Below are 27,833 nucleotides of genomic sequence, written 5' to 3' on the forward strand. Positions count from 1 at the left end.
ATAGTAGGAAACTGATTCCTTATCCTTTTAGGTCCCCTTGAGGCTAATCTATAAGGATTTATATCCTTATCGGGACTCTTCTCTATAGCTGATTTTTCCCTTATTAATTAATTACGAAATTAATTAATAATCAGGGCTTTTGGGCCTTCTTTATTCCATCAGGCCTGATCTGGTCCATCAGGCTTAACCTTTCCGGTCTGAGTATCATATATCTTTTTATTGGGCCTAGCAGCCCATACCTTGCAGTATTTAATTATACTATCATAATTTATTTATCCCTATCATTTGCCCCCCAACTTTTGGGAAACATTGATTAGGTTTCGCAGAAGTTAAATCTATTCGTTCCCTTACAGGGTTTCGTTTTTGCGTAAAGTGTGGAGCGACCTACACATTTACAATGAATCTTCCTTTTATTCAGGAATTATCTTAATTTCCAGGAATTTTTCCCTAATTTTCTGGGATTTTCCCTAATTTTCTGGATTTTTCCCTAATTTTCTGGATTTTCCCCTAATTTTCTGGATTTTTCCCTTATTTCCTGGGATTTATCCTTAATTTCTGGATTTTTCCCTAATTTTCTGGGATTTATCCTTAATTTCCTGGGATTTATCCTTAATTTCTGGATTTTTCCCTAATTTTCTGGGATTTATCCTTAATTTCTGGATTTTTCCCTAATTTTCTGGGATTTATCCTTAATTTCTGGATTTTTCCCTAAATTTCTGGGATTTATCCTTTATTTTCTGGATTTATTCCTTATTCCTGAAAATATTAGTATTTTTCAGAAATTATTTAAGGAATTTCCTTATTTTTCTGTAATTTTCCAGGAATTTTTCCCTCCCTTTTTCTTCTTTTTTCTTCCTTTTTTTTATACAGATTTCGACCAGAAATCCATTCGACCAGGATCCTGGTCGAATTAACCTTCATATTGCCCTGGTCGACAGGATTTCGGGTAGGATGGTTTCGATCAGGAATCCTGGTCGAATTTCGGCCAGGATTTTTCCCTCTTTTTGTTTTTTTTTTCGAGCAGAATTTTTCGACCAGGATTTCATTTCGGTCAGGATTTCATGTTTTTTGACCGAATTACCCATCTTTCTTGCCTTGGTCGAAGCAATTTCGAGCAGGATTATTTCGACCAGGATCTTCATTTGATTTCTAGTCATGAGTTTAAATTCTGGTTGATTTATGCTTAGTTTTCAGCCTTGATCGACAGGGTTTTGACCTCAAGTTATTCGACCAAGATTTCCTCACGTTTTCTGGTCGAATGGGTCAGGAACAATTATTTTTATATCTTTTTACCTTAAAGTTGGGCCATGCGTCTGGGCTGGACTCTTTTGGGTCCTTGATTTGGGCCTGGATTTCTTGGGCCACCCTCTTAATGGGTCTTCATCCAGGGCCCATTTCTTAAATCTGGGCTTTGTTTGTCAACTAATTGGGCCCTCTTTCTGGGCTTTCTTGGACTGGGCCTTCTCTATATTTTTTTTATCATGCTTTAATATCCAAAGTCCATTCAAACTTGGGTTGGGCTTGGACTCTTAAGCCTGACTTCCAGAACATTCTGGAATTTCTTATATCATTCCAGATTTTTCCATAATTTTCTAAGATTTTTCTAAAATAATCTGGAACATTCCAGATTCTTCCATTTTTGGGCCCAAATGGGCTTTTTGAGGCCCAATTTAGCTTTCAGGTGCCTATATATAGGTGGGGGAGTGTGCATTCACTTCACACTCTTCACTCTTCACTCTTCCTTTCATCTCAAACCTTCTAACCTTCTCCTCTCTCAAATCCCCTCCTTTAGCTCTCCAAGCCTTTTCCAGCTTTACTAAATGGCTGATAAGAGTTCCGAGAAGGCGGCCAAGATAGCCTCAGCTTCAAAACGAGGTAAGGATATCGAGATCCGTTCTTCGTACATGTCTTTAATTGATATGATTAACACTAGGGGGGATGAATATCCCTCCACTGCACATCTCGACTCTTTTAATCATTGTAATACTTGGCACAACATAGATTTCAATAAACTAAATGCTCGTTATAACGTCCTTCCTCCTCTTAGATTAGTTCCAGTCTCTGGTGGTGACCGTACTTGCCACTGGAGACCCGACACTCTCTTTATTTACACAGATGCCCTTAATGCTGGGCTTAGGTTTCCTTTCCATCCTTTTATTCCTCATCTTTTGGCTGATTTACAAATCAACCCGTGTCAGCTTCCTCCAAATGCCTGGAGGAACATTCTATGTTTTATGGTCTGCTGTCTTAGGGAGGGCTTTCCTCTTTCTGTAGCTATTTTTAGGAAGGTCTTTCAGTGTTATAATAGTTCTTCCAGTATCTGTGGCTGGGTCTATGTCAAGCAAAGGCCCAAAAGCAAACATATCTTTAACAGCGCCTCTATTCCTGATAATAATCAAAATTGGAGGAATAGTTTCGTTGGGTTACGTTGGGAGAATGGTGACTGGGGCACACTTTTTCGATCTTCCTTCGGGAAGGTCAGTGATGGTAGCCTCAAATCCATTCACTTAACTCCTGAAGAAACTATTATTTATAATGGGCTTACTCAGGATGATGGCACTACCACCAGCTGGACTCTATTAGAGGAGTTTTCCCTGATTCATGTGGGACTATCCTCTGTTTCTCAACAGGGTATTTTTCTTCCCTTCTCAACTTTATTTCATTTCATGCATTATTAACATCACTTATTTTGTCTTTTGCTTTGTTTCAGCTGCTAAGGAGATTAACGAGGACAATGTTCCTCTGGTTGAGGAGACAGCTAGGATGAAGAAAGCTCGGCTCGCCGGCCTAGACACCCGGGGAAAGGCCACGGAGCCTAGCTTTTTGAAAAAGCACAAAGAGCCTATAGGGGAGGCTTCAACTGAAGGAGTTGGGGGCCATAGTGCTCCTATCACTACTGCTGCCCCTACTGCTGCTGCTGCTACAGGCGCCTTCCAGCCTCTCTGGGGATTTCGCCGAGGGGACACCGTGGTTGGATCCACGAAGCATGCATGGGATTGGTCCTACCATAGCGTGACTCCCAAGGACTTTACTGATGTGGTGGCCACCCCTGATCTTGAGAGGATTAAGCTCATGGGAGCTCAGTCTCTGGCTTCAGTATGCCTTCTCTTTTTTGAACTTATCTTTCGTTCTTGTAGCATTTTCTTGCCTTATACTTTGTTAATTGTTTTGTTTCAGTCTAACGTCTACTTTCAAGGCGCTGTGAGGCAAGCCGAGTCATGGAAGCGGGCTTCTGATAAGGCCGATAATGCCCTCAAGAGGCAACAGAAGAAGTATGCTACCCTGGAGAAGAAGCTCAAGCGCAAGGAGGAAGAACTCGGAGAGTCTAACGCCGAGCTGGTGGTACTTCGGGCGGAGAAGGATAAAGCTATAGACAACTATCTGGACTCGGAGGAATTTGCCCAATCCATGAGGATTAGGGATGATTCAGTCTTTCCGGGTTTTTTAGGACTGGTTGGGACATGGCCCTTGGGACCGTGAACGAGGCTTGTCCTGATATTAACCCGGCGGACTATGTCTGCCCTGATGACGAGGCTTTGCTGCAGAGGTTTCGTACCCGAGTAGTTGTCTCGGGTCATATTCCTCAGGATCCACTCCTTCCTCCTCCCGAGTCTTCTTCCAGACCTGCTGATGACGACAGCTCTTCCTCCTCCTCCGAGATGACAGAGACATCCAGCGAGAGCGGAGAGGACGATGATATGGATGCCGAGGGTACTTCAACTCCTTAGAGCTTTTTCAGCCCTGCGTGGCTTGTTGTTTTTTTTTATCTATTTTCGAGACTTTATTTATCGAACTTTTGTAATATCTATCAGATTTATTTCATTTATCACCTTCTATGCTTGCATCCATGCATTTGATTTTTATTTATTAGGCCACAAACATACTTTGAAGAACTCATGAATTTCATAAAATTGTCTGGGATTCGTCCCTTACACAAGTAATAATAAACTTCGTAATGAAACTAAAACATATAAATCCTAAGCAAGCAAAGCTTCAAGGTGCTTTTCAACCTACTCGCCATCCTGACGAGTGAGAATCGTATCCGACTGCCCTACACATAGTAAACCTTCAGGTTTTGTGCATGCCAAGTTCTCGGGACTTCAAAACCATCCATAGTCTCTAGCTTGTAGGTTCCTCTACCTTGAACACTCTTGACTCTGTATGGCCCTTCCCAATTCGGGGCAAGCTTCCCTTTTTGTCCTACACCAGATGCTTCTATCTTCCTCAAAACTAGACCGCCTTGTTTAAAAAACCTTTCTTTAACCCTTAGGTTGTAGTAGAATGAAGCCTTTTTCTGATATTCTACTATCTTTGCATGTGCTTTATCTCGCACTTCATCGATTAAATCCAGGGCTAACCTCTGCCCTTCCTCATTTTCTTCTGCATTGAAAGCCTGAATCCTTGGAGAGGAATGTGATATCTCTACTGGAACTACTGCTTCTGCCCTATATGCCATCATGAAGGGAGTTGCTCCTGTCGTGACTCTACAGGTAGTCCTGTAGGCCCATAATATTGGAAGTATCTCATCCATCCAATTATTTCTTGACTTCTCGATCCTCTTCTTTAGTCCATCCAGGATTATCCGATTTGCTACCTCTGCTTGCCCATTGGCTTGCGGGTGAGCCACAGAGGTGAATCGTAACTCAATTTCATTTTCTTTACAATACTTCTTGAATTCCTCATTGTTGAATTGTGTTCCATTGTCAGTGACGAGGATACGGGGAATTCCATATCGGCACATAATGTTTTCCCACATGAATTGTGCAACCTGCTTAGTTGTGATTTTGGCCAAGGGTTTGGCTTCGATCCACTTGGTGAAATAATCAATGGCTACAATCAGAAATTTCCTTTGTGCCGTGGCCATAGGAAAAGGCCCTAGAATATCCATCCCCCACATGGCAAAGGGAATAGGCGAGTTGATAGAGGTCAGCATCTCGGGGGGTTTTCTAACAACTGGTGCATGCTTCTGACATCGATCACACTTCTTCACATATTCTTTGGCATCAGCCATCATTTCTGGCCAATAGAAGCCTAAACGGGTTATCTTATGAGCCAAGGCCCTGCCCCCCAAGTGTTGCCCACAAATACCTTCATGCACTTCCTCAAGAGCCAAGCGCGCCTCGTCGGGCCTGAGACACCTCAAGTAAGGAACCACGAAAGATCTCTTATACAGAATTCCATCTATTAAGGAGTACCTTAGTGCTCGAATAGTTAACTTCCGTGCCTCAGTTACATCGCTTGGCAACCAACCGGTCTGAATGTGAGCCTTGATGGGATCAATCCATGACGTCCCCAAGCCTATGGGAGCCACAAGCTTAACATCTATGCTTCGTGTCTTCAAAACACGGAAGTACACACTTCCTGAACTTTCTTCAATCTCAGATGAAGCAAACTTTGATAGCGCATCTGCTTTAGCATTTTCTTCCCTTGGAATGTGTTCAACATGGCATTCATTAAATTGGGTCATCACAGCCCTTACTAGGCGAACATACTTAGCCATCGTATCATCCCTTGCCTCAAATTCTCCCTTTACCTGGGATATGATCAGCTTCGAGTCTCCACGGACCTTTAAGTTTTTGACTCTAAGTGTCCCAGCTAGACCAAGGCCAGCTATCAGGGCTTCATACTCTGCCTCATTGTTTGTGGTTGGAAAGTCTAGCTTCATAGCATACTCAATTAAGAACCCATCAGGGCTTTGCAAAACCAATCCTGCTCCACTGGAGTTTGTTTTTGATGCCCCATCAAAATAGAGAACCCAATATTCTTTATCATCCTTCTCTTTGCCCCCATCATCGACTTTCTTGTCTTGAGGTACGGCATCTTCCTGCCCCCCAGCTTCTTGGTTGGGTATGGTACATTCCACCACGAAGTCAGCTAGTGCCTGGGCTTTTATTGCCGTACGTGGCTTATACTTGAGATCGAACTCTCCCAGCTCTATTGCCCACTTAATCAATCTCCCACTTGCCTTGGAACTGTGAATGATATTTCTCAGGGGCTGATTTGTTAGCACCTCAATCTGGTGAGCCTGAAAATAAGGACGCAGTTTTCTTGAAGCCATTACCAAGGCTAAAGCGAATTTCTCAATAGCTGAATAATTCAACTCAGCACCATGCAGAATTTTGCTGACATAGTATACGGGTTTCTGAACTTTCAGTTCCTCCTTAACCAACACCGCGCTCAAGGCGCTCTCTGAAACAGCCAAGTACAAGAATAAAACTTCATTTAGAACTGGCTTGGCCAACAACGGGGCCTGGCCCATATACTTCTTTAACTCTTCAAATGCCTTCTGATTTTCCTCACTCCATATAAAGCCTTTGATGTTCTTTAGTGACTTGAAGAATGACAAACACTTGTCTCCTGACTTGGAGATGAATCGTCCTAGTGCAGCAACCCTTCCTGTGAGCTTCTGAACATCCTTGATAGTTTTTGGTGGTTCCATGTCCAGGATCGCCTTGATTTTATCAGGGTTAGCCTCAATTCCCCTTTTTGAGACCATCAATCCCAAGAATTTTCCAGATCCTACTCCAAAAGCACACTTCGTAGGATTCAACATCATCTTGTGGTACCTCAGACCTCAAAAACTTCCCTCAAATGGGTTATGTGATCAGTCTTTACTAGACTCTTGACTAACATGTCATCAATATAGACTTCCATAGTCTTACCAATAAGATCCTTAAAAATTTTGTTTACCAACCTTTGATAGGTGGCTCCTGCATTTTTGAGACCAAATGCCATAACAAGATAACAATAAACACCAAAGTCAGTGATGAATGATACCTTTGGAATGTCATCCTTATACATTTTGATCTGGTTGTATCCGCTAAATCCATCCATGAAACTCAGCATCTCATGTCCAGCAGTGGCATCAATCAAAGTATCAATCCTCGGCAACGGAAAACAGTCTTTAGGGCATGCATCATTCAGGTCAGTAAAGTCTATACACATCCTCCACTTTCCATTAGCCTTCTTCACCATTACAGGGTTTGCTAACCACTCCAGATATTGAATCTCCTCAATAAAACCAGCCTCTAAGAGCTTTTCTACTTCCTGTTTTATAGCCTCTTGTCTTTCCGGGGCAAAATTTCTTTTCTTTTGTTTCACTGTCTTCCGGCTTGGATCCACATTTAGCTTGTGAGTAATTAACTCCGGGTCTATGCCTGGCATATCAGCTGCTGACCATGCAAACACATCACCATTTTCTTGCAAAAATTTCACTAACTTCCCTCTAAGGGGCTCCTCTAATGTGGCTCCAATGAAAGTCATCCTCTCAGGATTCTCGGGGTCTAAAGGAACCGAAACCAATTCTTCTGCTGGCCTTCCTCTATTCTCATCATTTTCTCGAACATCCATATCTTCAATAGGAAGAACCTGCCCCCCGACTCCATCTGCCCTCAAAGAGGCCACATAACAGCTTCTAGCCATTTTTTGATCTCCTCTCTCTTCTCCAATCCCGTTTCGGGTGGGAAACTTCATGACTGAATGGTAGGAAGAGGGGACTGCCTTGAAGGCATGTATCCCTGTTCTCCCCATGATAGCATTATAAGTTGAACTAGCCATTACCACCATGAAATCCAGTATCTGCGTTGCTTGCCTTGGTTCCGTACCTATGGTGGTTGGCAACTTGATTATCCCTTCCACAGGACATTCTACTCCAGTAAATCCATATATCGGCATGTCGGTTGGTGTCAACTGGGAGTCGTTATACCCCATTCTTAGAAAGGTGTCGTGGAGCAAGATATCCACAGAAGCACCATTATCCACAAGGACCCTCTTAACCGGGCTATTTCCTATTATCGGTGTTATGACCAGCGGGTCGTCATGGGGAAACTTCACACCCTCTAGGTCGGAATCATCAAAAGCCAATGTTACTTCTGTCCTGGCCCTCTTCGGGGCTTCTCCAACAATATGCATAACCTCCCTAGTATATGCCTTTCTGGAATTTTTGGACAATCCAGCAGCAGTTGGACCTCCAAAGATCGTGTTTATCACTGGCCCTCGAGGGCGTCGCGATCCTCCAAAAATTGCATTTATAACCGGCCCTCTAGGTTGGGGATTCCGCCCCTGATCGTCTTGGTCCCTCCTACGATCTTCAAAGTTCTTCCTTCCATTATTATTTCTGTCCCCTCCATCTCCAGTATACTTATTCAATCTTCCTTTTCGAATCAAAAACTCAATTTCATCTTTCAATTGCCTACACTCATCGGTGTCATGGCCAACATCTTTGTGAAACCTGCAATACTTACCCTTATCTAGCTTGGCGGGATCAGCCTTCAAGGGCTTAGGCCAGTGAATATCTCTGTCTTTCTCAATCTCCATCAAAATCTGACTTCTGGGAGCATTCAGCTTAGCGTATTCAGTGAACTTTTGCCCAGGTCCTCCCTTCTTGGGGGTTCAATCAGGGTTTTGTTCGGTTCTAGGATATTTGTCCTTTGTAATATATTCTAAATCAGCTTTCCGCTTCTTGCCTCCAGTGGGCTCATTACTTACTACGGTCTTCCTCATACTTTCTTCAACCTTGATATACTTCCCTGCCCTCTCTTGGAGCTGCAACATGCTCTCAGGGGGTCGTTTGGCCAAAGATATCTTGAAAAACTCATCCCTAGTTCCTTGTTGCAGTGCTATCATGGCTACCTTATCATTAAGGTCTGGGACTTTTAAAGCCTCCTTTGTAAAACGATTCAGGTAATCTCTCAAGGATTCCTTAGCTCCCTGCACAAGACTCATAAGAGATGCTGAACTTTTCTCATGGACTCTTCCACTGATGAATTGCTTAATAAAAGCCTGACTTAATTCTCTGAACGATCCAATAGAATTTGGGGGCAGGCGACTGTACCATCTTTGAGCCATACCCGACAGGGTTTGGGGGAAAGCCCGACACTTTATAGCATCATTCACGGGTTGCAGCAGCAGTGCATTAGAGAATGTCCTAACATGATTAGCGGGGTCTTCCGTGCCATCATAGGCTTTGATAGTGGGCATCTTGAATTTCCTTGAGATATGGGTATTCATTATCTCTTCTGTGAAGGGTGGAGTTGGATCATCAGGATCTCCAAGGGGAAGGAGATTGTTTGGATCAGTTCTTGGGACAACAGCCCTTCTTCTTACCGGACCATCCAGGTCTATGACAGGAGGAGGATTTCTCCCCCTAGGAGGTATCTGGGGTCTGGTGGCCTGGTGAGCCTCCAAATCACGCCTCAGCCTTTGGATTTCAGCCTCATGAGCCCTGATTCTTTCCTGCACTTCTTGGGGATTCGCCCTGGGGTGCTTTGGGGGCGTTGCCTTCCATCGGCCATTGGCTCTTTTCCAGGACGCCTCCTTCTCGGGGCCATTTCATCATCCGAAGATTCAGAGTCTCTCTCAGTGTAAGGACCAGAAAATTCCCGATCCTCAGGAATAGGACCCAAACCTCGTATATAGGGGGTGACTGCCCTCGTGCTTCACCTCGCCCAGCATATCCGCTTCCTCCAACCTCAGGGTGAAGGGGCATCCCATAAGGGGGGTTAGTAGTAACAACAGTTGAATATTCATACCCGACGGGTCAAGAATTCACAGGTATATGTACTTGTTGAACTTGAGGATTCGTACCTTGAATAATCGAGGGAGTTGTCCCTTGTGGCTGAGGTTGAGTTCCCCCTATCTGGGCATCCCCCTGAGTAGATGCATAAGTCGAATGGGGCGGAACCTCCACGGTTGACGAAATCACCTGAGTTGTCCCTGATGGTGTTCCTTCCTCCAGAGCTTCAATTGTTCTCCGTGTTCTCGCCATGGTTGTTGTTGTGCTTTCCCACAGACGGGGCCAAATGTTATGGATAAAAAACTAAGGTTATAATTGCTGTATTTAGTACCAAGGAGCGTGAGCTTCAAGGCTCGATTTGACTGTTCTTGTATTTCGTGACTCAATCTGCCTTAACAAGATGCCTACGTACCTTGCTGATTGTCAAGGATCAAGTCAAAAAACGTAGTTCTGATCTGTGGGGTGAGACCCCTTATATAGATGTTAGGAGTCCTTGAATTGGACTTAGTGTAGGAGACTTGATGGGCAAGTCTCATAATTAGAATGGACTTTGGAGTCCTAGATAGTAGGAAACTGATTCCTTATCCTTTTAGGTCCCCTTGAGGCTAATCTATAAGGATTTATATCCTTATCGGGACTCTTCTCTATAGCTGATTTTTCCCTTATTAATTAATTATGAAATTAATTAATAATCAGGGCTTTTGGGCCTTCTTTATTCCATCAGGCCTGATCTGGTCCATCAGGCTTAACCTTTCCGGTCTGAGTATCATATATCTTTTTATTGGGCCTAGCAGCCCATACCTTGCAGTATTTAATTATACTATCATAATTTATTTATCCCTATCACTAGGATTTAAAATTAAATTAGACTAATGGGCCTAAAATTTGGATCAGATTCTAATATGGATAATTTGTAGATTAAGATACAGGGTTTTGTATCGTTATAAATACATCATATTCGTCTTCCTCATTTTTATTCATAAAATTCGTAGACCTTTAGTCATAAGATTCAGCAGTCTTGTAAAATTTATAGAAAATTCAACGTAAGTCAGAATTTAGTGATTCTGAACTTTTCGGAAAGATCTTTTTGTTCTCTACAACTTTCGTGTTTCGTGTTTTCCAAGAAAACGTCGTTTAGAGGGTCAAAAAAGCTATATTCAGATCTGGTCAGATTTTGATTTCGATCGATCTTGCTAGTGTTTTCAGAATTGTGTATTATGTGTATATATTTGATTAACAAAACATGGGCTAAGTGATGACATATTTGAAAATATTATATGTTATAGTATACGTATTGTTGTATATGTGTTGTGTCGAGACGATAATTTTGAGATCTTTGATTTGTGACATGGTTTGTGAGAATATCGAATAAGAACTTAGGGCCGTAGTCACCGGATTGTAGTGACATTTTTATGAAAATTTAGGACCGTTATCACCGGGTTATAGTGGTCTTGGCATGGATTATGGATTTTGAATTATTGTTGTTTATGTGTTATGTGCATTGTGTGTATCGAAAAAGAATAAGAATATACATCGAAAATGTTTGTTTTGTATATCGTATCGTATAGATTATTGTATTTTGTTATATGTGTATGTGTTACTTGGCCTACTAGTTGGATCAATTGGTTTCTGGGCTGTTTAGCTCATTACTTACGATTTCAGGTCTCGTTTGGGATTCAAGTTGGATATCATTGAAGTTCGAGGTCTTAGAATTGAAGTATATAGACTTTTGGACTTCCGCTTTTAGCTGCGCTTTTGTAATAATAGTCAATCTTGTAATTGAATTGTGGGTTAGTAAATTGGATTTTGTATTAGTTTCGATTTAGATTTAATAGTCCGGAAGTGCGGGCTGTTATAGTTGGTATCTAGAGCAGGCTGTCTTTCGGAGTGTATTAGTTATGGGACTAGTACATTCCCTAGAATTCGATCTTGTGGACCATAGTTTGACCTTTGGTAGATCAAGGGGTAGATGTGTCACGAACTTAGAATTGTTGTGAATTTGGGGACCAAATTCTTTTTAAGGAGGGTAGTATGTAATATCCCGTAATTTTTAGAATTAGATTAATAATTGAATAATTGAATAAAAGTATTAAAATTTGATAAGGACTAGGATTTAAAATTAAATTAGACTAATGAGCCTAAAATTTGGATCAGATTCTAATATGGATAATTTGTAGGTTAAGATATAGGGTTTTGTATCGTTATTAATACACCATATTCGTCTTCCTCATTTTTATTCATAAAATTCGTAGGCCTTTAGTCATAAAATTCAGCGGTCTTGTAAAATTTATTGAAAATTCATCGTAAGTCAGAATTCAGTGATTCTGGACTTTTCAGAAAGATCTTTTCGTTCTCTACAACTTTCGTGTTTTCCAAGAAAACGTCGTTTAGAGGGTCAAAAAGGCTATATTCAGATCTAGTCAGATTTTGAGGTAAGATTTCGATCGATCTTGCTAGTATTTTTAGAATTGTGTGTTATGTGTATATATTTGATTATCAAAACATGGGCTAAGTGATGACATATTTGAAAATATTATGTGTTATAGTATACGTATTGTTGTATATGTGTTGTGTCGAGACGATAATTTTGAGATCTTTAATTTGTGGCATGATTTGTGAAAATACCGAATAAGAACTTAGGGCCGTAGTCACCGGATTGTAGTGACAGTTTTATGAAAATTTAGGACCGTTATCATCGGGTTGTAGTGGTCTTGACACAGATTATGGATTTTGAATTATTGTTGTTTATGTGTTATGTGCATTGTGTGTATCGAAAAAGAATAAGAATATGTATCGAAAGTGTTTGTTTCGTATATCGTATCGTATAGATTATTGTATTTTGTTATATGTGTATGTGTTACTTGGCCTACTAGTTGGATCAATTGGTTTCTTGCTGGGCTGTTTAGCTCATTACTTACGATTTCAGGTCTTGTCTTAAATTCAAGTTGGATAGCATTGAAGTTCGAGGTCTTAGAATTAAAGTATATTGACTTTTGGACTTCCGCTTTTAGCTGCGCTTTTGTAATAATAGTCAATCTTGTAATTGAATTATGGATTAGTAAATTGGATTTTGTATTAGTTTCGATTTAAATTTAATAGTCCGGAAGTGCAGGATGCTACAACAACTGGCTTGACAACCCCTTATTGGAGATGCTCTAATGCAGCTCCAGCTCCAGTTCTTTTTATAATTTAATTTGGTCACTCGATGAATCTCTGTGTCCCCACACACCCCCGGACACTATGATTCTTGGTAATATATACTTTGGCTGCTCAAAAATCTCAAAAACAAAATCATTTTTTTCATAATTTGTATTACAAATATAATTGATTTTGGTCCCATCACCAAACTCATTCACTTGCAGAGAGAAATACTGAGAGAAGAGAGGAAGAGATGCCTAAAGAAAGAGAAGAAGGTTGTGAAGGAACTATTATGTGTTTAAATATTGAAGGCATTGTTTTGCAAAAGAACAAAATATATATATATATATATCTTGAAAAAAGGCTTTGTTATATACAAGAGCTGTGACTGTGATCTATGCTGATATTATGCACGATCTCCTCAATTTTGGTCAATTTTGTCCAAAATTGACTGATGCGTGAAGAGCAGAAGATTTCCAAGGTTAGTTTTCCTTTTCGCCACATCCCTCTTCACGAACTTCTTTCTACAACAATTAAAGTTCATTGTCAGAAGATAAGGCCCTCTGATCTTGAATTCTGTCAGAATATGTTTGATGCATATTGGAAGTGTATGAACGGTACCGAGGCTGACAATGAACTTGGTTTTTTTTCTTGTTTCAGTTCACGTACAATGTCTTAATTTTCTTTTTATTATTATCATGTACGAAGACCAATTTTACTTCTTCTTTTTTTAACTTATAAACCACACCTGGTTCTCTGCTATTTTTATTTCAATCTCAGCAATTAAGGCCACTTTCACTAATCTTAATCTAGTGAAAGGGGTTTAAACCGTTTTAATGAAATACTAAGAGAAAAATTACAGCCGGGAGAAGAATCAGTTAATAAATATTCATCCTCTATAACAATTTCACATGATTCATTATTAAAAAAAATACATAAAACCTCTTATATAGTTCAAAGTTCAGATGACCACATTCATGTTTTACTTTATATCTAGCAAGTAGAAACTTCATCCCTTGCACAGACACTTGACAAATGACCTCAGCTCAGTACGTAGTATCATACACTTAACTTGGCGGAAGCATGATAGTATTTCCTCCCGGGTTATTACCGCCACAGTTATCACGGTTAGCATAATCAGGACATGACTGGAATTGGTAGTTTAGAAGTCGAGGGTCTGCTATCTTCCTAATGCACACTGTTACCTCTCGGAGATAATACAGTGAGGGAGTAATCACCTTGCAACTGAGATAAACATTCAAACCCCTCCCGATTTTTGTTTGAATAGCCTGCTTAATCTGATTTTTTGAATATCTGGCCACCTTTGATGTTACAACACCATTATTTTGCAAAATCTTGGTCATATTATTGTTGCCGCTAACTAAGGTCGCAAATGATATAAACTGCAACCCATTCCAGCCCTGCAGACATGAACCATGCCGAGAATACTCGTGTCCCCAAAATGCAAATGGGCTTCCCTTCATGATACAAGGCCACAGCCTACTAAGATTCTCCTCAAATCTTTTCATCTGCATAAAAAAAGTGTGAAGTCATGAATAGCATAAAGTACATAGCGATTCATATGAAGATATACTTTCTCTGTGCGTTGTGTGTATATGTAGTAGTTACCAGGTCATAACTAAGTGATACTGATTTGCAAGGCTCGACAGAGCCTCCAGTAGAGTTGGTCGGCCAAATGCCATGCATGACGAATATATCCAGCAAACCGGACAGACAAACGGATCCAGTGGGTGGATACCTGCAGTACGTGGGTGTCCATTCGGTTACGTATTGGTAGTGCGTGACCTGTTCAAAAGTTCCAGCACTATAGACAACAGATGATAGAGCTACAAGTAACGCGACCACGAGGATTGCTTTAATTACCATTTTGATAATTTTCTTTTGAATACGATGATATTAGAGCTTAGGAGTTAGGCTACATATATATATATAGAGAGGAGATTGAAGACATCAAATTGGAATAAGTTGGAAATGTTTTTTGTGTACGCAAAATGTAATTGGTTTACTTTGCAGCTGAAATTTGCCAAATAAACATACAATCAACTTATTCAGTAGTAATTAGTTGTACATGTTGGTTAAAACTTACAAAAAAAAAGATACTACTTCCACAATTATATTATAGAATGGCGTGACACAAGTGCTCACATTCCCCATCTATCATTTGTGTATTCATTCTTCTTAATTATATAGAATCTAACCGATATTTGTGTGTAACAGATTTGAAGTTTTATAGTTGTAAGCCACATACTTGTTATATATAAAGAAAGATTATTATCTGCTAAAAGTTCCAAGGCCAACTTAAATGTGTTATTTTGCTTATTTGTTGAAAATGGTTCGACTGGTGCAGCTCCTGATGAGGAGGTCGCCTCAATTGTATTCACTCTGAATCTCACAAGCATTTCATGTTCTAATGAAAACCAATCTACAACTGTTTAAGCTTTTCCAAGATACCTTACAATCATCTCATCCAACCAAATCATGCCTACTGTTGCCAAAGAATATACTACTGATTCGCTTAAACTCGTAAAAATTAAAATTTGAGTAAATTGCGGTTCGCATCCCTTTGGTTTAGACAATTGGTACTTTGGTACCATTTTTTTCACTAATTGCAGTTTGCACCCAGGACTTAAATTGGCGCTGCAAAACGCACCCTTTTGACCCACTTCCGTTAAAGTTGATTGTTATATGTCTAACGTCGGGGGCATTTCAGTCTTTTCATAATGCAATTTATATTTTAATTGGCATATGAATGTTAAAAGGAAGCTCGCTTACATTGTCTCCTAAATCAAACCTCAATTAAGTTATGTAATGTATTTGAACCCTAATTCTCAAATTACAAACACCAAATCCCATTAATTCAGAGTCATGAGAGGTCGATTGAGAGGTGTATTCGATGCTGATCATGTAATAAGTCCCGGGAAATCGAAGAATGAAGTTGAATTCGGTAAAACTCACGAGAAACCGAAGAATGAAGTTGAAGACGGGGGTGTTGTGGTCGATTTTGGTCTTTCTGATGGCAAAGAGTATTCGACATATGAGGGTAATTTTCTTTCTTCCGTTTTTTTAATAATTTTGCATGTTAACGTAGTTGCGGATTAATATATGTTGTTACATGCAATATGATACATGTTAAAGTGTTGTATTGGTGTGTGTTTTAAAAGGATTTTTTTTCTTGTTAAAGTATATTCAATTTATAATTGCATGTGGCTTATGTGTGTTACAGAAATTAGTCCTTACTTTACGATTAAACTGCATTTTGATGGAAAATTCAACAAAGACTTTACTTCGTATTTTGGTGGGAAGATTGCGTATTTTGATATGTGTTCTGTTCAAAAATTGACATTGACTGAAATGGAAGCTATGTATGGAGAAATAGGATGTAGTACCAGAATAATGGATTTTTGGTTTTTGTCAAATGAACTGGATGTGTGTGCTGATAATTTATTTCCTCTAGAGACTCAAAGAGATTTCGATATAATAATTGACTGGGTTGAGTCTGGTTACAAAATGATAACCATGTATGCAACCTCAAATTGTCCTGATTCTGATGATGAAAATATGGATTTCTCCTTCACACAATTGGCTATAGATGAAAGAATTAAGAGGATATAAGACATTAGAGTTGAAGTAGGAGATTTGAATGAGTTGATGGAAGAGGCTGTAAAAGAATCAGAAGAATCAGGAAAGGATAAAGTAAGCTTCCTTGGTGACAGCTCCAACATGGATTCCAGTGATGGTCAATGTCCTAAACCTAAGAAGAGAGTGAAGAGAGTGCCACCTCCCAATCCACCTTACAGGAGTAGAAGGAGAGGTAGATATTCTTTTGTGGGGATTATTCAAGAATACAGAAGATACACCTGTCATACTTGATGGTGATAATGACATTGATGATGACAACAAAAAGAGTGGGAAGGAAAAACCTAAAAAGGCAAAAAGGAAAAAAATGGGAAACAGAAGGATAAAGATCAGGAAAAACTTGGAAAAGAAAAGGCCACAGATAAGGGTAAAAACAAAATTGATGATAACAAGCCACAAGGTGAGGATCTGTTTCCACAAGGTCAAACATCAAATGTTGAGAATAAAGCAGAAGGTGAAGAACAGATGCATCCAACTACAGGGGATGGGAACACTTCATTAGAAACCAAGCAAAAGATGATGGATCCTGATGATGGTAGTAAGCAAGAAGGTGAAGGTGTATTGACTGAAGATGAGGGTGTTAAATTTGAAGGAGAAGATGGTAACTATGATAGTGAGTCTTCAGAGAGTTCATATGATAGCAATGAAGACAGAATGGCCATTTCTTCCTGTGATGAGGAAGAGATAAAATACCCAGAATTTAATGAAAACACTGACATGGAGGATCCTCAGTTTGAATTGGGTATGTTATTCAACAGTGGGAAGGTATTTAGGGAGGCTGTTAGAAAACATGCAATTACACAGTAAAGAGGGATTAGACTGAAAAAGAACCTAGCTGATAAAATAAAGTGAATTTGTGTAGAAGGGTGTCAGTGGAAATGTTATGGAATTAAAAAACAAAGGTCAAGTAATATCCAGATAAGGACCTTGTACAAGCTCCACACTTGTAACCCTACCTGGGTTCAGAAACAACTGAATTCTATATGAATTACCAGAGCCTATGAACATGAGATAAGGATGAACCCTACCTGGCCAACAGCTGCTTTCCATGCAAAGGTGGTGAATGACTTATAATGTCATGTATCAGAGATGGTATATAGAGCTTTGAGGAAGGCCAAAGATGCAATCATTGGGAAGCATGAAGATGGATTTAAAAAGCTTTATCAGTATGCTAATGAGGTGAAGAAGGTGATGCCAACATCAATTGTCAAGTTGATGACAGAGGCAGCAGAATTTGATTTTGAAGGTAGAAGATTCAAAAGGTTCTATGTATGTTTGGGTCCTTTAAAAGAAGGGTTTCTTCATGGCTGCAGACCTTTGATTGGTTTAGATGGGTGTCATCTAAAGGGTCCCTTTAAAGGGATATTATTGACTGCAGTAGGTACTGACCCTAATGAAGGGATGTACCCTATTGCCTGGGCACAAGTGGAAGCAGAAAATACCTCAAGTTGGTATTGGTTCTTGGGGCAGTTGAAGCAAGACTTGATGATTCAAAATTCTGGAACTTACACATTTATCTCTGATAGACAAAAGGTACTCTAACTATTAATGCACTTTTTGGAGTAGTTTATTTATGTTAAGTATTTTATAACTTTCTTGTATGTGTTCACTTGTAGGGACTTATTAATGCACTTGAAAGTCATATCCCAGAATCTGAACATAGATTATGTGTCATGCACTTATACAACAATATGAAGAGTATAAGTAAGGGACTTGGCATTAGTAAGACAATGTGGCAGGCAGTAAGATCAACAACATACTACTTCTTTAACATGAACATGGAAACCATAAAAAAGGTAAATCCAGTACTAATATTTTATATTTAGCACTTAGCACTTCCATATCATATTTATCACTTAGCACTTTTGTAATATATGGCAGTTAAGCAAGACTTGTTATGACTGGTTGATAGCCAAACCCAAGTCCCAATGGTCTAGGGCTAGTTTTAGGGACGTGTGCAAGTCAGATGTCTTTGTGAATAATAATTGTGAAAGCTTCAACAATGCCATAAAAAAATACAGAGACAATGGCATTGTCACTATGTTCAATAATATATACAAGACTTGTATGCAGAGGATACAGAAGAGGTAAACAAAAATGGAGAAGAAAAATACTCGATATTGTACCAAGAGCATGAAGAAAATAAATCAGTAAGTTATACCAGTTTCAGCAAATTCCTCTTAATTATGTTAATTTTTATAACAGTTGTTTAGTACATGTGCAAATAATTATGTTAATTTTTAGGGCAATTAAACTAGCTGGTAAAGCTACTCTTGTGTGGAATGGTGGAGACAAGTACCATGTCACCATGTCAGCAGGTGGACATGAGGTTGTTGTAGACTTGAAGCACATAACATGTGCTTGTAGAAAATGGCAGTGACTGGCATACCATGCTTCCATGCTGTGTACTGCATTTTTTTCAGAAAATGGATCCACTAGATTTCATTCACCAGTGCTATAGCAAGGAAACTTACATGGAGGTTTACAGTCACATCTTGGAGCCAATAAGTGGAGAGGCTTATTGGGAACAAACTGAGCAGGATGAGCCTTTGCCTCCATTGAAGAGAACACCTCCAGGAAGGCCTAAAAAATTCAGAGACAAGAGAAATGATGTTGTCCCTACTAGAGCAAATAATCCCACAATGTTGAAGAGACAAGGAACTACTCTAAGGTGCTCACACTGTGGACAGTGGGAGCACAATGTGAGGAGTTGTCCAAGAAGGGTATGATTTAATTCATGGTATTTGTGTCTTTTTTTAGGAACTAATCTAAGTAGTAGTAAATTTTGTTCTGTAGCAAGCTGAAGAAGCACAAGGTGAAGGGGAGTTAACTGGAAACCTAAAAATCCTAAGTGTTCTTATTGCTTAGAAGAAGGCCATAACATGAGATCATGCACTTCTAGGGTATGAATCTAAATTTATGTCTATTTTTAAAGTTTCATTTCTCCCTGTAAATATTGAGGATGAATGTGCAGAAGGTGGACGTTAAAAAGAAGAAGAAAGATGCAGATGCAGAATTGCAAGCAGCCTTCAAGGAGAAATTGGAAAATTACAAAAATCATAAAATGACATGTGTGCTCAAGAATCTTCATTAAAGAAGTCTCATGACAAAGCTAAGAAGACCAAAACTGTGAAGCATGGAGGAGTTGTGAAGCCCTTCAAACCACCAGCAGAAGTAACACTGAGACAGTTGCAAGCTGCACTGGTGAAGAAGAAAAAAGCCTTGGGAAAAAGGAAAAGGGACCTTAATGTTTGATGAATTTGTACTAGACTTGTGTTCTTCAATATCTACTAGACTTAAGCTTTTATTTTGTGCTAAACCTTGGGATTCAGTTCACATCTTTTGTGGTCACTCGTGATGAGACTTTTGTTGAACTATGGCTGTGAACGTATGAGATGTGAGTTTGTTCTCACTTTTGTGGTATCTTGTATTTGATGAACATTTATACTATCTCATCTGTTTTCTTCCCATCTGTTTGTCATTTTTCAGTTCATATTTATATCATCTCATCAATTCAAATTCAATTCAACACTTAAATTTCATAACTACTAAACCAACTACATCAATATCATATTGGTTAAAAATACAAAATGATCAACAAAATAATAAATTAACTAAATATTAATAAAACCATGTTTCTTACAATCAAGATCAACTAAACACATTGCTCTTCTACATTAATAAAAGGCAACTAAATTACTACATCTCCTCTATAGCTTCTGTCTTGCAAATCCAGTACAGTAGTATTGCAATCCATGTTACAATCAACAAAGTAAGTGGTAACTTGCTCCTTGGCTTTTCATCAAACACTTTGTAGCCCAGATTCTTACATACTTCACCTTCATCCAAACAAACATCAATCCTCTGAATTTCAGCTTCTTTTTGTAGGCTTTCAAGATGGTTAATCCACCGCAAAAGACCGGGAATGATTATTCTTGCTCGCTCACACAATGGACCATCTAACCATCTGAAATAACTACATCGAGTACATGAGATAAAACGTCGGCCAACATTGACAGTTTTCCAAGCCGTTTTAGCATGAATCCATGCTCCACAAACACACCTCTCAACCATTTTTTCTTAATGGGTTTAGCACAAAAATGCCATATACAAACATATTTACAAGGGGGAAGGTTATTATATCAGGACCGTTAGAAAGGGTTACAAAATTTAAGACCAATAAGCCCCTATCATATTTCTCACTAACGGTCATATTTGACGGTGCACTAACGGAAGGGTGCGTTTTGCAGCGCCAATTTAAGTCCTGGGTGCAAACTGCAATTAGTGAAAGAAGGGGTACCAAAGTGCCAATTGTCTAAACCAAAGGGATGCAAACTGCAATTTACTCTTAAAATTTTGGTTAAAAATAGGGTTCTGAGTTTAATAAACTATGAACGTGGAGAAACTAGCAATGTAGTCCCCAAGCGAAACCCCGATACTGAGTAGGGTACCAGCTGTGTAAACATTGACCAGGAAACATGTTTTAAACAAAAACGTTCGCCCGAACAAGCCACCATTTAGTCCCAATGCTAAGTAGATTACAATGCAGATGGCTCAGCCACTATTCACCAGTCTCAGGATTTTCTAATTAATGCCAGGATTAAGTAAGATACTAGTCATTTTATTGGTGGTAATTTTCCGTTTAAATTTGTTTATAAGCAAGGGCATGGAAGAACATTGGGTCTGAAGATTGTTATACCTTTCAGTTTGATTTTGTACCTGAAAATTTTAAGTTTGCATCCCTTTACACTGTTCAAATGGGTCGTAAAACAATGTACATCATCCCAAGGATGGAAGGCCCATGTTGGATTCGACTTGTGGACCTCTTCTGCAGTCGTATTGGTGTGCTGATTGACTTGTAGTATCTTTCAAGCATACGGGCATTCTTTGGCTCAATGTTCTAAAAATCCTGATGCTCAGATCCGGCAAAATATTTAAGTCCCTTAAGCTTTCAAGCACGTGTGGCTCACAAGAGATCATGTTAGCCGCTTACCACTAAGATTTAAGTACTCAATAGTTTCAGTAAGACTGTGAATATGGGCCTCCTTAACAAGGAATTGCAGTGTTCTGCGGACTAAGAGTTCAACAGCAAAGAGGAATTTAATACAAAAATATCACCTGCGGTCGAAATGATGAAAAGCAAACCAAGCAGAATATAACCAGGCTGGGAGCCTGAGCCTTCTGCAGCACAAGGTAATTCTGAGCAAGATTATGTGAAAATTTATAAACTTGAAATTGTATATCTAAGTATTCATATTGAACATCCACATATAACCAGAATAAAACTATATCTCAATTTAATTGAAGCAATTTTAATCTACTTGAATTCATTTCTTTACCTATATTTTAAAGAAATGTTCTGATATTTAACTTTCAATCTGTTAAGAAATATCTAGACAGAAGTACCATTTGTATCACCTCTTGCATAACATCTCTAACAGATCAGAACATAATATTGAACATCGGCATATAACCAAAATCGAACTAAATCTCAATTTAATTGAAACAATTTTTATCTACTTGAATTCATTTGTTCATCTATGTTTTAAAGAAATGTTTGGATATTTCAGTTCCAATCTGTTAAGAAATATCTCGACAGAAGTATCATTTGTATCACCTCTTGCATAACATCTCTAACGGATCAGAACATTTAACAATAAAATCATGCAACATACTATCAAAGTTCTCATTTCAACCATGCTTAGGTCGGATCTCAATCCCCTGAATCATGTAACCCCACTTGGGTATTCCACTTGTCACTTCCTTCACACTCATCTCCAAATCCTTGTTTTCCCCTCCCTTGTTAAAGTATTCTCCCAACTCAACTTCTAACCACCCATCCTTTCTCTCCACTGCATATTGACTACCGGTTTCTCCAGTTTTACGGTCCAGATAAACAACCCGCTTTAAGCTTTCGTCTCCCATACTCCCAACAGAAGCTTCAAAAGGAATAGGATCCTCCACAGGATAATTATATCCATCGTAAAATTCTCTTTTGTGTACAAGCAAAGCTGCATAGGTCGTATCCGATGACAATATGGAAGTGCTCATCCTTCCATGAACTTCAAACCAAATCAGCAGGTTACTTTGGGGAGTCTCTACAAATCTGTGTTTTAAACAATACTACATTTAGAATAAATCACCCACCATAATTCAGCCTCTAGCATAATTAACTATAACAAATAGAGATTGCCTTCAAAAAAAAACCTTGATGAGAAAATTCTGTGCCAGCTCCAATAACCATAGGTATCGACATCATGAGCAGCATCAGGATGCTGTGTTAATGAGGTAGTTATCATGAAACACTTCTTCCCACTCCACTTGTCTAACCAAAAACTCTATGCATAAAATTGAATCATGATTGTCAGCATATTTTTGAATATAATACCGTGTCATAAATCATAACTAACATATATAATACCGATTAATTAGAAAGACTTGAAAGAAGAATTACCTTAGTGTTATCATCAATGAGGAGGGGATTACCAATGAGAAAGAGATACAAATCTTTCTTCGATGCAAAAGAAATATCGGGCAAGTCATCCGCCCGGCAAAGAAAATTTCGATAATCGCTGGGTAAAAGTTTCTCCCAAACAACATCAGATTCTGCAGCTGACAGGAAACTTTTAGCAACAACTGACAGCCTACATGCATCGACAGGGCTCGTACGGGACACAACTTCTTCCAAAAATGCTTGTGCAAATCCTTCGGGTAACTTGCTGAATAAGTTAGCGTCTTCACAACCCTCTTCTCCTTTAGGCATCTCTACTTCTCTTCTTTCAGTATTTCTATCCGCTTGTGAATGCGTAAGGTTAATACTCCCTATGTGAAACAAACAAAAATTATATAATTTTGATAACTAATTTTAGGACTTAGTTTTATTATAATAAAAACTATTTAAGAATGAATTTTTTTTTATGTAAAGTAGCTATCTCATGTATAAGTTCTAGAGTCGTTGAAGCAGTTCCAATTACTTACTTCGCTTGGGTCGGAGCTCCATCATATCGAAAGCAATGCCACATTTAGGTTTCCCACTTTTCACTTCTCTAACAGTAATATCCAGATCCCTGGTCTCTCCGTCATTGTGGAAGTAGTCACCTAACTCAACTTCAAAGAAATTATTATCTCTGTGCTTTATATATTGGCATTCGGACTTGGCAATTGCAGGGTCTAGATAAACAAATTTGTTAGTACTTTTTTCCCCAGCAATCCCAACAGAAGTCTCGACGGGTATGTGTAATCCATAGCAGAACTTCTGACATAAATAATAGACAAGATAAGCAGTGTAAGTTGTATTAGGTGACAACTTAAAAGTGGTTATCTTCTCCTTAAGTTGAAGCCACACCACGTGACCAAGCGTGGGAATCCTACAATTAGTTTTATGTATGATCAATTACAAAGGCATTACAAATATATAAAAAAAAACACCATATAATCTGCAAAAATAATTTAAACTTGAAAGGATTTTGCACCCAATGTTATGATTCCAGTAGTCTGAGTGGAGATATGTAATTGAGAGCTTGCCAGGAGATGTCATCACCCATCTCTTTCCAGTCCAATGGTCTAATACATAAGGTCCTTTATCGCAATCAATCGGAAACCGGGTAAGGAAATCATGACATACATTAGGATGAAAATATAACATAACAAATTATGTATTTTTGTTTACCTGATACACGGCTGTCATCATCACCTTTAATCAATTCAAAAATAAAAATTGAGAAATTTTTAGTGAAAAAAAAATCAATGAATGAATAAAAAACTGTTAAAGAAAGATAAGTTAACAAACCTTGACGGAAGTAAACGGGGATGACAGTAAGAAGCAGAAACAATTCCTTGGTAGAATTATAAAGATATACATCGGGATCGATGACAGGTAAATGTTCGGGAAGAATAAAAGAATTCCAAACAACGTCTGAATCAGCAACTGACCGGAACATTTTAGAAACACATGATAGTCTAATGGCATCTTCAGGGCTGGTACGTGATATAACTTGTTGCATAAATTTCTCTCTAAAACCATCAGGTAATTTCATGAAATAATCCCCCATCGATCTCTGCCCCTCTCTACTTGCCTGTGTGTTTATTTGTTTGGCAATAAGCTATATACGGGGGTAATGTTCAGCCTACATTTTCTTCTTTTTTAGATAACATTTATTTTTTGATTTTATTAGATTTTGTATTCCATATGTCTGTACTAAACTATACTACATTATAATAATCAGAATATGGTATAATTTGTTCGATCTCTATTTTCTTTATCCCCTCTTTAAAACAAAATAATATTAATATTGTTAGACCTAATATTGAAATCATTCCCCAACTAAATTGACGGTTCAATATAATTAACCGAATTTGCTCGATATAACTGGTCTAAAACCAAAATAAAGATTTGATGACTCATGCTAAACCAAAATAATAAATGTTGTCGATTTGACTAAAAAAGTATATTATTGTACTAGGCTAAAATAAATTTAAAATTTATAAGGTAATTCGTTAATGGATATAATTTCATTATGCTAAAACAAAATAAAATATATCATTTAATACGATTTAAAATAAAATAATATTCACCTAAGTTTAAATTTAAATTAAAATACTTTCGAGACATAAAATCTTTTGTATCGAAAGGTCGTTCATTTTATAAACGTTTCTAAGTCGCATATTTATCAAAAAGTCATATTTTGACTCGATTTCAGTTTTAAACATACCGAGTTGAATATTGTTACGAACTGAATCATGTGTTATATGAATTATGTGATACATGCTATATGAATTGTGTCCACGTCTCTCCTAAGGTTGTATAGTTAAATATGATCCTTATCAATTATCATAAGATGGGTAGACGATATGGATATATGTATAAATTTGACAATTATATATTGTCGATTAACTAAAATAGTATCTTTTATGAAAGATACTCATAGTTCGAGGCGTTAAAGGATGGACAAAGAGATTAAAAGTAAAGATTGTTTATATGTGATACATAAGTCGCGTAGATTCAGAGATAAGTTGAACAAAGAATGGTGATTGACAAGTAAATGTTAGATAGTTTATCGACGGAAGTACAAATATACCAGAGTTGAGTTATATGGCAGATGATTAAATATCAGAGGGTTGATCAGTTGAGGCAGGTATTTCTTCCCTATTCTAAATTCATAATAGTTAAACATTTTACATTTCGTTGCAATAAATATTGATTATGCAAATATCTCTTATTCTTGTTCTTTTATTATTATTTATGATCTCTTGAGCAAATACCTATTATTCTGGGTTATTTGCGAACCCTGAATTATGATATTTTAAACAAAACAGTTCTTCATCAAATACTTTACGTACTGGATGGTTACGAAAAGGGCTAGGGATAGACTGGACTCTATGATTTATTAGGCCAAAATGTGCATGCGTACCCAATATGATGGTGGGTCTATGCGAATGGGCATAGATCCGTACTGTATTCCGACTAATCAGCGAAGTATAGTATATATGTTGGTTCTAGTGTACAGTCTAATTTATTGTTGATCACCATTAACGGCATTCTTTTTTTGAAAGTTTAATGATTACAAAACCGAGCATATAATTGACTCAGAAGAGGAATCGGTGAATTGTTCGTTGATTTTTGATCTATGATTGAAGGTTAATAAGGGTCGATATTTTATTCGCTCAATTAGTTAAATGAATAAAGATGTTTATAAAATCATTCAAAGGTTGCTTCCAGGAGTTTCCTTTTATAATGATATCTGGAAATCAATTATGATACTTGCTGGTCATTATTGGCTGACTCTCACTTTGTTATTTTCTTATTCTTTCAGTATCACTTGAGGATAAATGTAGATAGCTCACAGTATGCAGCGCAAAGAGAGATCCCAGTTTAAGGAAGTTGGATATGTCAGAGTGGATAAGACGAGGAAGTTAGTAAAGAGGTAATGAAGTTTGAGTTAATTGTTATAAAATTTATATGTTCAGATTCTTATTTCATACCATAACCTGTAATCGATCCGGAATTGAGGGGTCATCTATATATTTATCTTAATATACAGGTTTATATGATTTAAAGTGGTTTGGTGACACCTAATTCTGAGCCCGTATTTGGGGGAAATTGCTACTAATATTAGAAATAAATATATTCATGTCAAATCTCAAGTTTCAAGTTAAAAAGATATTTGGAAGTATCGGTTCGAAATGTTAAAACAACATTCTGGAGCGATCGAAAGAATCATTTGTCTTTATAGATAGCTCATACAAACGTTTTGACTTGATATATAATCAAACATAATATTCCATGAATAATAAAGACTATGATGTCGGAGAAATAATTACGTTCAAATTTATATTGATTTTATTTGGATATATAAGTATAATAGGATTTTTCGGAATAAAATCTGTATTTAATCTTTTGGCATGGCTTTGGGCAAGATAATTTGATATTTATATTTAAATGAATATACTAAATATATATGAGAGTAAAACATTTAAGATCAAAACGCTTTTAAATAATTTTAACAGTTCAAACTCGTAAAAGTGGCCTTTTAAAAATTCTCGATTTTCATGCATTTAGTCGTTGCCTTTTCTTTCTTTGACAAAAATAACTTAGATTAGATTATATCATCATGTTAATATATCTATCACAAATTATGTCATTTAAGTTTTGTCGGAAAACGTTTTAGGGTTAAAAGTCCGGATAGACCGATATTGACTTGATTCTCGGAAAATGCCACAAATATAAATATAGGGGAGGATTACTATATGTTTTAGTAAACTTCCTAGATTAACTAATTTAATTTCACATTTAATTATTTTAGACAAAATAATCAAAACCTATGAAAAAAACTGTATTTCACAAAACTGACAATTAATTATGCTGAAATGCGAAAAGGATCGAGATCAACACTGCACTGAGTCACGACTATCTATGTCTCTTACTCACCACTAAGGGAGTCACAACCTGACTTGGCTCTTAGAATTTGTAAGTTTCAGTCATGCTCTTTGCTTCAGCTCAACTATGTTTTATTCACAAATTAGGATCCTATATTTTGAAAGTAATGTTTTTCAATAATGTAATAATACATGATCTGTTACCCATATTCTGTCACCCGAACTAATCTAAAATTTTCAAAAATATATATATATACTTGTTCAAATATTAGATTTAACAATTTTTGAAAAAAAAATATTACTTATTTTTTAATTTTAAAAAGGTGTTCAATTGTTAAATATTTATATTTGAGAAGAGCTGATAGAGCATGCCAGATTAATATGATTTAAAGTTCAAATAATATTTATCTTTATAAGGAGCATCTTAGCAACTCTTGGAATTGCACTTGCTCTGAGGGAGGTTGTGAGTTACAACCTGACTTGGTTGTTAGAATTTGTAAGTTCCATTTATGCTTTTTTGCTTTAGCTCAACTATGTTTTATTCACCAATTAGGATAGCATATTTTGAAAGTAATTTTTATCAGTAATGTAACAGTGCATGATATGTTACCTATACTATGTCACTCGAGCTAATCTAAAAATGTCAAAC

At 37.7% G+C, this 27,833-nt stretch overlaps 2 protein-coding genes across 2 annotated transcripts; one reads left to right on the forward strand and one right to left on the reverse strand.

The window, feature by feature from the left end:
* The first annotated feature begins 17,398 nt into the window (after nucleotides 1-17,398).
* On the forward strand, nucleotides 17,399-19,177 carry LOC141691065 (uncharacterized). Its single transcript, XM_074495810.1, has 6 exons — nucleotides 17,399-17,842; nucleotides 17,926-18,105; nucleotides 18,191-18,396; nucleotides 18,554-18,638; nucleotides 18,733-19,032; nucleotides 19,106-19,177. The coding sequence occupies exons 1-6, from the start codon at nucleotides 17,399-17,401 to the stop codon at nucleotides 19,175-19,177; spliced, it is 1,287 nt and encodes a 428-aa protein (XP_074351911.1).
* Nucleotides 19,178-21,850: 2,673 nt separating this feature from the next.
* On the reverse strand, nucleotides 21,851-24,430 carry LOC141688807 (uncharacterized). The gene is made up of 7 exons (XM_074492918.1): nucleotides 24,099-24,430; nucleotides 23,979-24,002; nucleotides 23,782-23,887; nucleotides 23,288-23,676; nucleotides 22,764-23,131; nucleotides 22,517-22,647; nucleotides 21,851-22,415 (listed from the first exon to the last, which is right to left on the reverse strand). Exons 1-7 carry the CDS (start codon nucleotides 24,358-24,360, stop codon nucleotides 22,001-22,003), a joined length of 1,695 nt encoding a protein of 564 aa, XP_074349019.1. The 5' UTR covers nucleotides 24,361-24,430; the 3' UTR covers nucleotides 21,851-22,000.
* Between the last annotated feature and the right edge of the window lie 3,403 nt (nucleotides 24,431-27,833).

Source organism: Apium graveolens, chromosome 10 (assembly GCF_009905375.1).
Source record: "Apium graveolens cultivar Ventura chromosome 10, ASM990537v1, whole genome shotgun sequence".
Taxonomy (NCBI): Eukaryota; Viridiplantae; Streptophyta; class Magnoliopsida; order Apiales; family Apiaceae; genus Apium; species Apium graveolens.

Excerpts from the sequence above, each read along its gene's own strand:
- LOC141688807 (XM_074492918.1), bottom strand. The coding sequence starts at position 24,360 with ATGGGGGATTATTTCATGAAATTACCTGATGGTTTTAGAGAGAAATTT. Across the intron at positions 23,677-23,781 it reads TACTGGAATCATAACATTGG|GATTCCCACGCTTGGTCACG; the intron begins GTGCAAAATCCT and ends AACTAATTGTAG. Across the intron at positions 22,416-22,516 it reads CACAGAATTTTCTCATCAAG|ATTTGTAGAGACTCCCCAAA; the intron begins GTTTTTTTTTGA and ends TTTAAAACACAG.
- LOC141691065 (XM_074495810.1), top strand. The coding sequence starts at position 17,399 with ATGGTATATAGAGCTTTGAGGAAGGCCAAAGATGCAATCATTGGGAAG. Across the intron at positions 17,843-17,925 it reads TTATCTCTGATAGACAAAAG|GGACTTATTAATGCACTTGA; the intron begins GTACTCTAACTA and ends GTTCACTTGTAG. Across the intron at positions 18,397-18,553 it reads ATGCAGAGGATACAGAAGAG|GGCAATTAAACTAGCTGGTA; the intron begins GTAAACAAAAAT and ends GTTAATTTTTAG.